The 16,974-nt window shown below is 41.6% G+C and overlaps 1 protein-coding gene across 2 annotated transcripts in view; it reads left to right on the top strand.

Moving 5' to 3' along the window:
• The window catches only part of NADK1 (NAD kinase 1), a 465,773-nt gene extending 450,583 nt beyond the window's left edge, over nucleotides 1-15,190 (top strand). For both annotated transcript variants that reach the window (XM_089385728.1, XM_089385727.1), the window contains exon 11: nucleotides 14,604-15,190. In XM_089385728.1, the coding sequence (XP_089241854.1) occupies nucleotides 14,604-14,912 (309 nt within the window). In that variant the 3' untranslated portion in view covers nucleotides 14,913-15,190. The remainder of the gene's footprint in view (nucleotides 1-14,603) is intronic.
• Nucleotides 15,191-16,974: the final 1,784 nt, after the last annotated feature.

Below are 16,974 nucleotides of genomic sequence, written 5' to 3'. Positions count from 1 at the left end.
CATCGTTGTCTCAACCAATAACTGATTTTCCCTTTCTGTCTTTGGTTACTTGCTCTAATACCATGTGAAAATTCTATCACTGCAGCAACTGATTTACTTTTCCTACTTATTTCACCATAAGTTATTCATGAAATTACTTAAACAGACATTAAAATAAATATTGTTACAGATATCACACCATAATACAGAAACAAACATATGCACAAGAATCAACACATTGAGATAGTTATTTTGGACAAATGTCCTCGGAAAAACCCAATGTGGGAAAACCAGTGCAGCAAGGGAGGATTTTATTATTCAGCGATCGTCTAGTACAACAGGGTGCCAAACTGGCTTACCCAAAAATAGACAAATTTTCCAGCACTTCTTCTGAACCTAGTGTAGGCCCTACTAACCTCTGTGTCAACCTAAAACCCTCTGCGTCTACCTACTGAGTCTCTGTGCAGCCTCTTTGGCCTTCTGCGTCACTCCTACAGCCTCTGCGTGGATGACACAGACCTCACTGGCTCTGCGCAGTCTATGTTGCCTCTGCGTGGCTTCCTCTAGCCCTGCATCTGATCTCTTTTGCCTCTGCGTGGCTTCCTCTGGCCCTGCGTCTGATCTCTTCTGCCTCTGTGTTGATCTCCCGTCTCTCTGTTTTGTACTTGCTGCCTCCTGACTGCTCTCCAGACCACTAGTTCAATTTCTCAACTAATCTCGCTTCAGAAATTGAACTGACTGGTCTCCCTCAGTATATTCTCCAAGTGACCCTCAAGCCTTCTCTTATACTTTTCTCGTTGACAAATCAACGACTGAGATTAAGTCCCTAATTAACAGCTAAGATTAGATCTGGCTTGATCCATGTCTTTTGGACCATTCTAACATAGTTTCATATTAATACACATTGATATTTTATTTTCCCTAAGTTTAGACTTAGGGACTCCATTAAAAATATTAATTATTTTAATATCTCATGAACTGTTTAGAATCTGCCCAAACCCTTTTCTGGGTATTGGAGATCTTATGTGCCCCAACCTGTCCACCAAATTTCGTGGCTAGAGCACATCCGATGCTACCCCAAATCAACAGGTCAACCGTCTGATCTCTTCTTGGCGAAGAGCTGTGCACATCTCCTCCCATCCTGGAAGAGTAGCTCTGCCCAAATTGCCTTGGAAAAATGTCTCCCACTCCTCGGAGACTGCATTTAGGGTGGTCCTCACCATGAACTCTGGATTCGATGTAGACCCTATGGAAGTAACTTGGTCACGAATCTCCTGCAATCTGAGGAGGAATGGATCTATCTACTCCCCATTCTGCATCTGATACGACCACAGCTGATTCTCCAATAGCATCTTTCTTTGCACGGAAGTGCTCTGATACAAGGTCGTCAAAGTATCCCACATCTCCTTTGCTGTGTTCTTTTCAGCAATATGTGGTACGACATGATCTTTGATCCCGTCAAGGATTGTGCACTTTGACCTTGCCATTGCATCCTCATACTTCTCATTATCAGCTGGGTCGACTAGGATAGCCATGGTTCTCAAGGCAAAACCCTTGATGCGATTTCGATCTAGGACTACCAGGATCCTGGCTTTCTAGATGACAAAGTTGGAAGCTCCATCCAACCTATCTTGATCCCTCAGTCTATTCACTGCCATTACCGCTCCTCTTTTAGACTCCCTCTAAGTTTTGAATTCCCTCCTGGAAATCTCCCTCTAAGTCCTGATTTCCCTATTGGAAATCTTCCGGCCAAATGTCAAACCGCTCCTCTCCAATCCTCCTTGCAACTGCAACTCGGATTTGGATTTCTTGGCTAGAAATCTGTCAAGGTAGCGACTCCCTCTACCTTGGTTCTGTCTCGTTATGTATTGTTTTGCTTCGACAGAAACAACACCCCACCAGCTTCCCAACCGCAATCTGCCCATAGCTCCCTAGGCCCCGGAAACTAAATAAACTGAGCCTTCTAGCTCTATGAAATCCCGATAAAGGCTGAATCACTCCTCTGGCCAGCTACGTCAATCCTACCTAGCTGAGTAGGATGACGTGGCTCTTCGTCAGCCTCTTCTGCCTCTCTCCCCCTCTGTGCTGGCCCTCTCTTCGGCTCGAAATGATGATGCAAGCCCTTTGCATCTCTTCTTCTCTACTGCCTTCTGCTTAGAAGCAGCTCTATCTCTCGGGATAGCTGCTACTACTGCAAATTTCCGATATCGTTGATGCCTTCAATCCTCCTGTGATCTGTAACGCTCTGATACCATGTTGAAATTTCTAAGTCTGACACGTTAGAAATCCCTACTGCATTATCTGGTTTAATTTCTTTTACTTGTTCATTTCATTAACAAGTTATTTATAAATATAAACACTGATATAAACACAAATGCAACCTTTACCCATATACAGATCAGTGACTGAAATACTGAGATAAACACACAAGGGACACCGTTATTTTTGGACAATCGTCCCCGAAAAAACCCAATGCGGAAAAATCGGTATAGCAGCTATGAGGGTTTTATTATTATGCAGATTCTTGAGTACAACTATGGTGCCAGAAATGGCTCACCCAACAGAGATTGTTATACGGCAGTAATACCTCTTCTCGGAGACAGATATTCAGCCTCTCAGCTCTAGTCTGCCACACGAAAATCCTTCCAGCACTTCCTCTTGCCCCTGCGTTAGCCCTGCTAGCTTCAGCTCAGCTCCTGAAGTCTCTGCGTCAGCCTCCTGGCTCACTGCGTCAACTCTCTGGCACTCTACATCACTCACACTGGCCCCTCAGCCTCTACGTAGCTCCTGCTGCCTCTGCATAGCTCTAGCTGCTTCTGCGTCAACCTCTTCGGTCAGTGTGCTGACCCTCTGGCACTATCCCTGCCTCTCTGCTATGTACTCACTGCCCCTCGCTGCAATAGACCACTAGTTCGAATTTTCGCAGCAAGCCTTGCTCTAGAAAATCGCACTGACGGACCAGTTTGGTGTATCTCCAACTGACCCTCAAGCCTCCTCTTATACTTTTCTTGTTGGGTCTTCAACTGCTGAAATTAAGTTTCTAATCAATGGCTAAGATTAGATTTGGTTTGATCCGTGTCATTTAGAACATTCTCACCCAGTTTTATATTAATACCCATTAATATTTTAATTTTTCCTAAGTTTAGACTTAGGAACCCCATTAAAAATATTAATTATTTTAATATCTCTCCAACCGGGTGGAATTTCCCCAAACCATTTCTGGGTCTTGGAGATCTTATCTGCCTTAGCCTCTCCACCAATTTTCATGGCTAGAGCACATCCGATGCTACCACAAATCAACACTCCCTATTAGCGAGGAATGTGCTCTAATAATGCTCCACCACGGAAACATCACACTGATCCTTCCGCACCGATACCTGTGCTGATGCTTGGCCTATTGCGTCACATCATTCACATTGTTGCACCGTGTACTGCTTCCCATGACACTGCCATTGCTACATCTATACTGCAGCACCCTCTCAATATTTTGCCCATGCTGCCCCTAGCACTGCCACTGCTAACTCATGCACCGCAACTTAGTTACTGAGAAGTAAGTAACTGATCTACCCAAAAGCTGACATCCTGGTCAGTCTCGAAGCCTCATGATCAGTGTTGCACGAAGCGCCCCCCCCCCTCGCTCCGAAGCTCCGAAGCGCGCCCCGTACGGAAGCGCCGTACGAAGCGCCTTCCAAAGCGCGCTTCGGAAATTCGGAAGCGCGATTCGCAATTTTTTTTGCGCTTCCTGGAATTTCCGAAGCGCCGGCTCCGAAGCGCGCTTCGTACGGCGCTTCGGGCCGCCGAAGCGTGGTGCTTCGGAGCAGGAAGCGTGCGCTTCACGCACGCTTCCGTACGCTTCGGCGGAAAGGGGCGCGCCCAAGGGAGAAAAACAAATTTTTTTTAATTTTTTTTTAAAGTTATGTTCACTCAACCTTAAGGGGGTGGGTTAGGGTGAGGAATGAAAAGAATAAAGTCCCCATTCATTCCTCATTTTCTCACTTTGAGTTTATGAGAGTTGGAGAAGAGAAGAGAGGAGAGGAGAAGAGAAGAGAGGAAAGGAGAGGAGAAGAGAGGAGAGCTTGGAGGAGTGAAGAAGGAGGAGCTTGGAGCAAGAGCTTGGAGGACTTCATCTACAAGAGCTAAAGAGGTAAGTTCAAACCCCAAACTCCCTTGTTTTTTTGAAAAAATTTTTGTATTTTTCTCCTCCCTCTCCTACTCTTTCCCATTGTTTCTACTTGCTCCTTTATTTACAGGTTGCCGTTGTCCACCACCTATATCCATATTCCAAGATGGTGTTCTTTTGGCTTCTATGTATCATTCCACTCTTGGTTTTAATGATGGCAAGGGTGAGGAATAGAAGGGAAGAAACAGAAGAGGACATTGGTGATGGTCCTAATAGTAGTGACCCAATGTATGATGAGGAGGAAGGGTTTGAAGAGGAAGGGGATGAACTTGAAGGGGACACTGAAACACAAGATGGGAAAGCTACATCAACACCCTTATGGAACTATGTGACCAAACTTGATGGGGGAAAGGGTGGTGGATCTTACAAATTTGTGTGCCCTCATGGTTGTCATGGAGGAAAACCATATTGTGGTTCATATACCCGTCTGAGGAGGCATCTTTGTGGGGTGCTGGACAGTGATGAAAAAAAGGGTTCTGTGGGGGTACAAATTTGCCCAAACATTTCAACTGAAGAAAGAAGAAAATACATCCAAATAGAGATGGCTGCACAACAAAAAAACAAGAAACAAAAAACTCATTCTGAATCAAGTGCAACCTCTAAATTTGGTAATTGCTCATCTCCTCATGGTACTTCTGCAAGCTCTGGAGGTAGAAGAACAATAGGGGATTTCCTTAATGTTGCTGGGAGGGATGATGTGGATGGAAAGATAGTCCGTTTTCTTTGTGCTTGCGGTGTACCATTCAATGTGCTTCGCTCTCCCTATTGGCATGAAATGGTAAAGGCCATCAATGAAGCCCCAAAAGGATACAAGGCCCCCAACTATGAGAAAGCTAGAACAGTGTTATTAGAAAGAGAAAAAGCTAAGGTTCAAAGAACTTTGACACGTTTTACAAATGAGTGGGTAGATTCTGGGGTATCCATTGTATCAGATGGGTGGACAAATATTAGAAACCAACATTTGATAAATGTTCTTGGTGTTTCTTCTAGTGGTGCAGTATTTATTGCATGTCATGACTCCTCCTCCATCACTGCATCTGCACAAAACATTGCAGATCTCCTATTGAAATCAATCAAAGATGTTGGTCCGAATAATGTGGTTCAAGTGATCACAGATAATGCAGCAAATTGTAAGGCAGCAGGAAAAATTATTGAGCGTACTCATCCACACATCTTTTGGTCTGGGTGCCTGGTTCACACATTGAACCTTTTGATGCATGATATTGTGAAACACAAAGAATGTGGGTGGATTGCTGAGGTTTACAGGAAAGGGAAGCAGCTCATTAAATTCATCACAGGGCATACAAGGGTAAACTACTTCTATGGCACTTACTCCAAGTTGCAATTGCTTAAAATTGCAAAGACAAGATTTGCTAGTTATTACCTCACCTTTAGGCGGCTAGTGAAGGTGAGACAAGCTTTAACTAATCTGGTGTGTGCTGAAACATGGGATGAAATTAACACTGACACAGATGGTGCTAATGCAGTCAAGGACACTGTTCTTGACAGTTACTTTTGGTCACAGGTTAAATATGTTTTGCAATTCACCAAACCAATTTATTACATGATCAAGTTTGCAGATTCAGATCGACCAGTAATTGGGGAGGTGTATGAGCAAATGGATAGCATGTTGGGGCAGATTAAAGACATTGTTGAGCCTAGAGATACCACCTTGTACAATTATATTCGTGTAGAGGTGCAAAACCGATGGGAAATGTTAAATATTCCATTGCATGCATTAGCATATGTTTTGACACCTAAATACTATCATCCATCATGGCTTTCAACACCAGCACCTGGGGGGGGAAGCAGGAGAAAACCACACCAAGATCAAGAGGTTCACCAAAAATATATGGCTGCATTGAGTAAATTAATCCCTGATGAGGAGGACGCTGCATTGGTACGGAGACAGGTGAGCAACTATACGCTCAACACTGGTCCATTTGGGAGCATGCATGCAATTAAAGATCGAGAGACTTTTCCTGCTCTTGAGTGGTGGAACATGCATGGAGGGGGTACTCCACTTCTACAGAGTTTGGCATTGCGGGTGCTATCACAGGTGGTAAACACTTCTTCTATAGAGAGGTGTTGGAGCTCTTATTCTTTCATCCACAGTGTTAAAAGGAACAGGTTGAGTTTAGACCGGGCAGAGAGCTTGGTTTATGTTCATTACAACTTGCGATTGTTGTCCCATTACTGTGAAGATGCAAAGTCTAATAAAGACTTGTTGATTTGGGACAAGAATCCAGAGGAGCCCAATTTGGAGGATGGAGTGTTGCGACTAGAGCAATTAGAGGATGCTCTTATCCAGGTATGTCCATTGTGGTATGAATTTTCCAATTTTCCCTTATAAAGCATTTCTCTAATTCATGTTTTTAATTTTTTTGTTAACTAGTGTTTTTTTTTTTGCATGAATTTTTTGAGCGATTCTAGGATGATGATGACCGTGTTGATATGCCACCACCCCCACCCCCATCTGGTCCCTTGGTTCCTAGGTTCCATGGTTCAACACCAACAGCAGGGGGTTCTTCTTCATCAGTTTCAGTGCCACGACTTCCACAGTCACCATCTTCTTCATTGCCACCACGTGGAGGCCCGCCACCACGTTCTATTCGTGGTGGAAGGAGGAGAGATTAGTAGATATATTCACAATCTACTACTTTTTGTCATAGATTACTCATTAGACTTGTAGACTTGTGAATTTGAATTTTGAACCTTTTTGGCTTGGCGGTGACCAAGTGACATATTTTGTAAACATTATTATTTGAATTTTGGACATGACAAATGTTGACAGTTGCTCACTTGCTAGATAAATCATAATATGCTCTATGTTTTATGTTTTATAATATGCTTAAATGTTTTATGTTTTATAATATGCTTAAAAATTTGATGTATGTTTGTAATAGCTAGAATATAGATGATTGTTGTACATACTAGTAACTACAATGGAATCATGGATGCCATATCTATCTTGATTTATGCAAAAATATGCATGTTTTCATGTCTTCTACAATTAATTTGGTATTTGGGATGTTTGTTTTGAGTATAAATGCAAAAAAATATATATATATAGCAGACGCTTCCGCGGACGCTTCGCTTCCTAGATTTTTGGAAAATGACGCTTCCGCGCTTCCGCTTCCAAAAAACGCTTCCGCTTCGCTCCCGCTTCGTGCAACATTGCTCATGATGCTGAAGCTGCCCCTACTGCTACCTCATGCTCCCTATGCTGCCGTTGCACTGCCGAATACACCTTTGTGCCTTTCGCACTACTACAACCTCCACTGTGCTGCCTCAGATTTCTGCACCCAAGCACTGCCTTTCTGCTCCACTACACTTTGCTCCACCCGACCTCTATCATCCTGCTACTGTCGTTATGGGCTCCCGTAGCCGGATATGATCCAAGGGTTTGGGCACCTCAAGGGTCCTGCCCCTAGTATGTAGTTCTCCTGACTACAACTCGATGACTCCCCACCTCTTCTCTAGAGGTGCATGAGCACTCATGGCATAATCGTCATCAGTCTCGACTTCTTTCTCTGCCTTAGCTGGAGCTGCCTTGGAGTCAAAAACCTCTCCCTTGTTTTTCTTCCTTGGACACTGGGATGCATAATCTCCCAGCTCCCCATAATGGAAGCACTTCACCTTGAAGATATCCTTCTTCTTACTCTTCCCCTGCTGTCCTGCAGATGCTAGAGTCGCATCCTCCTCTTTCTTGATTCAACCTCCCTTGCCACTACTCCCCACCTTGGTCAACTGTCTGATCTCTTCTTGGCGAAGAGCTGTCCACATCTCCTCCCATCCTGGAAGAGTAGCTATGCCCAAAATACCTTGGACAAATGTCTCCCACTCCTCAGAGACTGCATTCAGGGCGGTCCTCACCATGAACTCTAGATCTGGTGTAGACCCTATGGAAGTAAGTTGGTCACGAATCTCCTGCAATCTGAGGAGGAATGGATCTATCTGCTCCCCCTTCTACATCTAATACGATCGCATCTGATTCTCCAATAGCATCTTCCGCTGCATGGAAGTGCCCTGATACGAGGTCTTCAAAGTATCCCACATCTCTTTTGCTATGTTCTTTTCAGCAATACGTGGTACGACATGATCTTTGACCCCATCAAGAATTATTCACTTTGCCCTCACGATTGCATCCTCATACTTCTCATTATCAATTGGGTAGATAGGGATAGCCACGGTTCTCAAGGCAAAGCCTTTGATGCGATGTCGATCTAGGACTGCCAAGATCCTGGCCTTCTAGATGACAAAGTTGGAAGCCTCGTCCAACCTGTCCTGATCCCTCAGTCCATTCACTGCCATTATCGCTCCTCTTCATGAGTCCCTCTGAGTTTCGACTTCCCTCCTGGAAATCTCCCTCTAAGTCTTGATTTCCCTGCTGGAAATCTTCCCACCAAATGTCAAGCCGGTCCTCTCCAATCCTCCTTGCAACTGCAACTCGGACCTAGATTTCTTGGCTAGAAATCCATCAAGGTAGCGACTCCCTCTACCTTGGTTTTGTCCCGTTAGGTACTGTTTTTCTTCGGAAAAAACAACATCCCACCAGCTTCCCAACCACAATCTGCCCACAGCTCCCTAGGCCCCGACAACTGAAGAAACTGAGCCTTCCAGTGCTGCGCAATCCTGGCAAAGGCTGAATCGCTCCTCTAGCCAATTGCGTCAATCCTACCTGGTTGAGTAGGATGACATGGCTCTTTGTGAGCCTCTTTTGCCTCTCTCTGCCTCTGCGTTGGCCCTCTCTTGGGCTTGAAATGATGACGCAGACCCTCTACGTCACTTCTTCTCAGTTGCCTTCTGCTTAGGAGCAGCTATGTCTCTCGGGACAGCTGCTACTGTTGCAAATTTCTGATATCGTTGATGCCTTCAGTCCTCATATGATCTGCAACGCTTTAATACCATGTTGAAATTTCTAATTCTGACACGTCAAAAATCCCTACTGCATTATCTGGTTTAATTTCTCCTACTTGTTCATTTCATTAACAAGTTATTTATAAATATAAATACTGAAATAAACACAATTGCATCCTTAAATCATATACAGATCAGCAACTGAAATATTGAGACAAACACATAAGGGACACCATTATTTTTGGACAATCGTCCCCGGAAAAACCCAATGCGGGAAAACCAGTGCAGCAGTTCTGAGGGTTTTATTATTATGCAGATTCTTGAGTACAACTAGGGTGCCAGAAATGGCTCACCCAACAGAAATTGTTACACGGCAGTAATACCTCTTCTCGAAGACCGATATTCAACCTCTCAGCTCTAGTCTACCCCACAAAAATCCTTTCAACACTTCCTATTGGCCCTGCTAGCTTCAGCTCAGCTCTTGAAGCCTCTACATCAGCTTCCTGGCTCTCTGCATCAGCTCTCTAGCCCTCTGCGTCACCCACACAGGCCCCTCAGCCTCTGCGCAGTCCCCAGCTACCTCTGCGTCAGCCTCTTCGGTCACTCCGCTGACCCTCTGGCACTATCCCTGCCTCTCTGCTATGTACTCACTGCCCCTCGCTGCAACAGACCACTAGTTCAAATTTTCTTTGCAAGCCTCGCTCCAGAAAATCAAACTGGCTGATCAATTTGGTGTATCTCCAACTGACCCTCAAGCCTCCTCTTATACTTTTTCCTATTGAGCCTTCAACAACCGAGATTAAGTCTCTAATCAACAGCTAAGATTAGATTTGGCTTGATCCATGTCATTTAGAACATTCTCACCCAGTTTTATATTAATACCCATTAATATTTTAATTTTCCTAAGTTTATACTTAGGAACCCCATTAAAAATATTAATTATTTTAATATCTCTCCAATCGGGTGGAATTTCCCCAAACCATTTCTAGGTTTTGGAGATCTTATGTGCCTTAGCCTCTCCACCAATTTTCATAGCTAGAACACATCCGATACTACCACAAATCAACAGTTTAGTCATGTTATCATTTGTATATTATTGAGTCATGGAAATAGTTCTATAACATGATCAAGTATGAAAGAATCTCTTTCACCAAGGACATGCTCGAAGGCATGTACTACAATGCAATGAAGGTCAACAAAAGAATATGCTCACATAAGGATTATAAGATCGCTGATTACGAAGCAAGAAGAAATGTTGACTGGTCCAGGAAGCAAGCAATAAAGAAATGCTTTCACAAGAAGCATAAGATGGTTGACATATCTATCTAAGAAGAAGCAAATGAAGAAATAGATCAAGCATGTGAAGAACACCATGATCACCAAGAATCACTATCTGACAAGATACTTTGAAGATATCTCCCGAAAGAAGGCAGGACAACTCTGACAAAGAAAGGAAGGACCCTTGACACCTATGAAGGCCTTGGAGATATGAAATATGCAGATAACTGATTCTACTCTACAAAGATGTCGTGATGAAGAAGCCATCCAACAAAAGAAAAAGCGACGTTGAAGCAATATCAGGATGAATTCATGATGGAATACTAGGTCAAAGCATGTAAACAAGCAAATACAACGAAGCATCCATGAGAAGAGTATACTGAAGCATGGACAGATGACAAAGGAGTACCCAGATGACAAGAAAACCTAATGTACGATAAGAAAGACACTTTCCACGAAGGAAGCAATGACATGACAAACCAGGAAGGAAAGTGATTGATGGATGGTGCCCTACCTAGAAGAAGTTCGAGCAAAGACTTCATGACATCAAAGAAAGGAAGGAGATCGAGCAGTTGAAGGACCCATGAAGAAGAAGTTGCTGATAAATGAAAGAGTACCTAGTTAAGTGGGAGCTCTGACAAGTCCCTGATTAAGAGGGAGTTTTGGATCACTGCTTATTACAAAGGAGTGACAATTATGTTTTTCCATTTCATGGGTCATGCACTAGACCAGGACTAACAACTGTAAGTCTAGATGAAGGCCATGAATGGAAATGTAGACACAAGATAAACACAACATTCTTGTCTTCACTTGGGAAGAAAGAATGGGAGGATTAGGTAATCATCTGGCATCCGATACTCTTTGAGGATGTGTAGCGCATCCAAGACAAGAGTAGGCAAGAGGACCGATATTCTTTGAGGGCTGGGAACCCAAGATAAGAATTTTCCTAGAAGGTCATACTCAAAGAACACCCGGGTGGGTATGTACCTTGAGAGACAATGATGAGGGTGTCTATAAATCATTGGTCTCGCCAGCATTGTAGCTCATGATCTCATGAAGAGATGGAGTTGTTAGTCAAGGCCTTGCACTATGACAATGCTGATTGATATGATGCTATAACAGATGGATTGCAAATCCGGTTTCTCTTATGTGAATTCTTCAGAGATTGATAATAGCCAAACACCTTGTAATGTTATATGAATACCTCCCTAGTTAAGAGGGAGTGTTGAAGGAAATGTAACTAGGTTTGGTCTTCATAAATGTACTTTTGATATTTGTATTTACTCAAGAAAAGAAAAATTATTCTTATAATATATGTCAATGAGTTTCTTGCTGATTGAAATAGGTCTAGCACTAGTTAAAATGCTATAGGTGAGTCAAATAGTCAAAAGAAAAAGCTTGAAGACCTTAAGGGCATGTTACTATAGGTATACATATGCATTATAGTCAAAGAAGTCACCTCCAAGCAAAGTCAAGTCTCCTCCAAGCATTTAACACCATCAAAGAAGCAATCCGAGCTATATATATGTCAAGTCGGCCTGCAGTCCTATAGTCGGCCTCAAGTCGGCCTAAAGGAGGGACAATCCTCTATATATAGAGGTTGTCCACTCCTCTAAACAGAATGCACTCACTCCTCTGAAATCAGCGAGCAAGGAAGACAAATATAAGGTGAAGAGAGCGAGAAAAAGAAGCCTCTAGTGCAGCGAAGTAAGGGAAAGTATAAGCGAAGGTTGGAGTCTGTCTTCTAGGATAAATACAGTCACACGTGCGAGAAGATGAAGGACAGTCTGTGGTCATATCAGCAGTAAGATCACAGTCACATAACTTAGTTGGTTGGGCAATCTAAGTAGGCCTATAAGGCCCCTCACTCAAGCGAAGAAGGAAGAGGTCAACATCACAAGGAAAACAGTCACACGTGCAAAGGTAAGGAGGCTGTCTCTGCTGTCATAACAACCCTCCCATTACAGTCATACAAGTTCATTGGTTGGTGAAGAGAAGGAAGGGATCATCATGAGGAAAAGGGTCTCATCAAGGAATCTCTTCTAGAGCAAGTGCAACAAGATCTAACAACAGTTGTAAGGAGGACGAAGTGCCAGGAAACAAAGTGCTGGAAGAACGAAGTGCAGAAAGGAGGAAGTACTTGACTTGTGCTTGGAGGACATTCTAGTCAAGGATCTAGAGTTTGGCATTGATCAATAAGAAGCTTCAATAGGAGAAACTTACTAAAGGGTTTTCCTCTCAAGAGAAGAGAGGTTTTGGCCTTGGCAAAGACCCAACATCTTGTGTTCTTGTTCTTATGTTTTTGATAGTAGTTTGATGAAGTACACATACATGCATTAATAAGAAGAAGATTAAGCTAACAAGAAAAGTAAAAAGACTCCACAAATTGTTATCAAGTCAAGAAGAATCACACTACACCTATTTGCCCTAGATTCTTCAACAACCTAACCCTCGATCTTTAGGGTTTGTGCACAATCTAGGGCTTAAGTCTAGTAGGTTGATAAGTAATATATGAAACTCTTGGTCTAGGGTTGACACTTGAAAACCCTAGGAATCCAACCTCTAAGTTTCATGGTAACCTTAGATTGACAAACTCTATTTAAGGGCTTGGTATACTCCGTTGTAAGATGCCCAAATTGGTTGGCTTGGCCAAAATGGCCAAGGTAGTAAAGATATCTTGATGCTGGTTTACCCAGTTAAGGGTTTCTATAGTAAATTGTTTGTGTTCATGCTTGTTTGTTTTTCTTTGGCTCTCATTTAATTGTAATAGTTTCAACAGAGTCCAAGCATGACCAACAATGCCTACTGCCTAGTGATCTCCTTACTGGGTCGGGTGGCTGTTCTCCCAAATGTGCAAAAGCAATTTAAGAATAATGCTTGTGGATTATTAGTGAATTTTTAGGGTTTTTGGGCAACTCATGTGAGCCACAACACTTTCCCATGCCCAAGGAAACTCATGCTAAGACAACAGTAATGTGTTTTTTTTGTCTTGTTTTTGTTTGGACAGACCATTTCCAGCATAGGGAAATAGTTCCTGACTCTTGGGAATCATTTTCCTCTACTGGAAATGATTCCCCCTGCTGGAAAAGGATCCCTTCACAAGAAATGGTTCCAATTTTAGGAATCACCAAAATTCAAAGATTCCCTGGCTCCCTGAATCTGATCCAAACTGGGAATGGCAGCACCACCTCCTATAGGCAATTCTGGCAACTTGGCTCATCTTTTTGTCGCTTTTAACTCTGGTGTCTTGTTTCCTCTTGCCAAGTTGTTTCAATTAGTTCCAGTGCCCTTCTGATGAGCCTGTTTTGAAACAATTTTGTCTTGACTTGCCTTGAATTAATTACCAATTCCAGATTTATCCAACCAAGATCTGTAGATGTTATTTGAGTATCATCTTTTTGCGGACCTGGGCTGTAACAACACTTCGTTGTGCTCATAAAAGTTTGATATAGGAAGCTTGCAAATAGCCATGGCTCTTGTCCATCTATTATCCATGTGTCAGAGACTTAGAAACAATGACGGGGTGGTTGTCTCACTGGGATGTTATCCCCTCCACCTAGTGTAGGCGTCCTGTTGGAGTTTTGGATCCCGGGTCCAGTTTCCAGTGGTCTCCGGATGTCTCGGTCCTAGGCTGAACTATGAGTTTCTGATATATGTGGCTAGCGGACTGTTGCATATATCTGGGGAGGTTCATCATTTAGAAAAAGAACAAGAATTTCATCACTTTTGTAATGTTTGTGTTTCAAGTTCTAACCAAAACTGTGGCTTTCTTAGTGCTCTATTTCATCAGGTGCCTTAGAGCACTAGTGTGTTTTTCATGCATAGAAGATATTCTGTTCCATTTAATGGTTTTGGTTTTTTCAATCAAATGTAGTCTATATGACTCTTAAGATTCAGGATAGCTCCAGCCATCTCCTTTTTTAGGATGTTGATGAAGCAAATGAGGAATCTTCTATAGTTTTAAAATTTTGTTTCTATGCATAATTCTTGAAATCTTATGCTCTATGTTCTAAGGGTGCTTTGTTTCTATAGTTGTATTTGCTCATTCATTTATGCTTATGGCACTTGTGGCTTCTGTCGATCATCCTGGAACAATTTGTGTCATTCTTGTGAGTTCTCTTAGCATCTGTGTGGCTCGTACTTCACATTGTGGACAACATACGGATTAGGATATTTCATAATGTTTCCAATGTTTTCTGGCTTATTACTCTGATTTTGGGTGAGCTGCATTTTATTGTATTTATTTATAACCTCCGGTTTCATTTCTCAGTAAATCTTTAATCACCATTTCTTTTACATTCTGCAGGTCCCTGGAATCCTTTTTACTCCAATCTGCCCACATTCTTTGTCATTTAGGCCTCTCATCCTACCAGAATATGTTACTGTTCGGGTGCAAGTCCCTTTCAACAGTAGAGGACAAGCATGGGCCTCATTTGATGGTAAAGATAGGAAACAACTAAAAGCAGGAGATGTGCTTATTTGTAGCATGGCTCCATGGCCTGTGCCAACAGCATGTGAGGTGGACTCCACACATGATTTTTTGCGCAGTGTTCGTGAAGGTCTACATTGGAATTTGAGGAAAAGTCAGTCGTTCGATGGGTTCAGGGATACATAAGTTGTTATATTTGCATAAATGGCTAATAATTTGGCATTTCCTCCTAACCATTAAAAGTATAACATGAACCTATCTTTACTGTTATTTATTCTCATTTAATAGGAAAATCATTTAAAATCTGTTTATGTTAATCTGTTTTTCTGAACTGCAAATGTACTACTTCACGTGTGCTTTGTGATATTAGGATTCCAAGAAAGCCACAGATTGTAGCTTACTGAATTGTCAATATATTGAAACTGTAATGGCTATTAAAGTATTTAAGCATTCAATATTTATCATCCCTCGTGTTTTTGGGGCTTTCTAGTCTTGAGTGATGCTGGAATTTACAGTCATCCAAAAGCATTGGTTGGAAGTGCAAATAATGAAGAAAAAATTAGTTTAAAGTCAATTGTTAACATGGTTAAACTTTTGGAATGGGCAATTGATAGGGATGAAGAATGCCCTTTTCATGAATTTTATTAGAATGACTTCCATCACTTTGCAATGTGATGAAAGTTGCAAGGTACAGCTATTCCAATTGAGCATGTTAGAACAAAATCCTAATGTATGTAGTAAGCTCATCTCTCTATACTTTTGTTGAAATTCTATATATTAATATTGGTTGATTGCATTCATTTGGTTTTCCTAACTATAGCCATTCTAGTTTGCTGGGTTGTGGTCTAGTGGTTGAAACAGGGTATTGCCATGATGATGATCCATGTTCAAACCCCAACAGACATAGAGCCCTCGAAATCAAGTTGTGTGAGTTTAATGGTGGTTTATATGTAACATTGTTCAAAAAATAGTATAGCCATTCTAATTTTAATGAAAAGTTGTGGAATCTTCAGTAGTAGATGCCTCACATCCGTTAAATTTGTAATGGAATTGATAAATGTTTGAAATTTTTAAGAGAAAAAAAAGATTCTCTATGGTACACAACTAATAATTTTCAAAACGGTTTGAAAGGAAAAACCCATTGCATAAAATTTGATTCAACTGAACGCAAACTGGTAGTACTTTTGAAATTGCTGGCTTCTATCATGTTTATTCATAACTTAAATGATATAAATTTGTGTACATGGATTTTGTGGGAGTTATCATTTGGATTTGTTGTTTAACTCATGGATCTATATCTTACAATTATGCCATCTTTCTGTAAGTGTCATGTCGCGAGATTACTTAAGAAATCAGCTACCTCCAAAACTTTGTATTTATGTTGGTGTCTCCTTTGAAATGGAAGTTGAAAAAAAAGTGTTCTAAGAATACACATTCTATTGGCTAAATTTTGAGTTTGGAATTTCGAAAGTAAATACACAAAAACACATCGTTTCATGCATTCTTTTGAGAAATACATATTATAGAATCTCTTTGGCTAAGCTATTGCACTATGAGGGACGTATCTCTGTGGTCAAAGTCATCTAGGATTTGCACCTAGCCTTGTTCACATTGTAATACCACAATTTTGACCCCTGGCATATATTAAAATTAAATTATATATATATATGTTGTAAATAGGTTAACATGGATACTTAGTGCAGAGTTTAAGGCCAACTCTCAACTATTGAATGGCTAGGCATGTATGATGTAAATATATGCATATGGACTGTGTGTTCGGCTTGCTATGAACTAAAGTTATGTAAATATCAATGCTAGAATATAATATGTATATTGGTCCAAGATGGCTTCCAAGAGCATGAGAGGCTATAATTCCACTATAGGGGAAAAGGAAATGAGGGCAGTGGGAAAATAAATCCTATGTTGCCATTGTCAACCTTAGAACTCATGTTTTTATGCCATATGCCTTAAGCAAACCATCCATCTTTCTTTGAAATATCAACCAATCATTAAAGAGATGGATGTAAGAGTTTTGTGGGAAAAAAAAGTTCACATAGTTATAGAAGCATGGGCCGAGTACAATCACAATGAAAGTGTAAGAGTCTTACATTACCCTAGTTAGAAGTAAAGTTATGCATCATTTATCACCTATCTTTTAGATTCCTTTTGATTTATCTTTCATTTCAAAACTCACATGAACTCCCTACATGGTCCATGTTGTGTTCTCCATTGCAAAATAAAACATAAA

The sequence above is a fragment of the Pinus tabuliformis genome, chromosome Q (genome assembly GCF_031772625.1).
Source record: "Pinus tabuliformis cultivar Carrire ecotype Pingquan chromosome Q, CPIR1, whole genome shotgun sequence".
NCBI classification, from domain to species: Eukaryota; Viridiplantae; Streptophyta; class Pinopsida; order Pinales; family Pinaceae; genus Pinus; species Pinus tabuliformis.
Note: the sequence above shows the minus strand (reverse complement) of the source record. Positions and strands in the feature narration are given on the sequence as shown.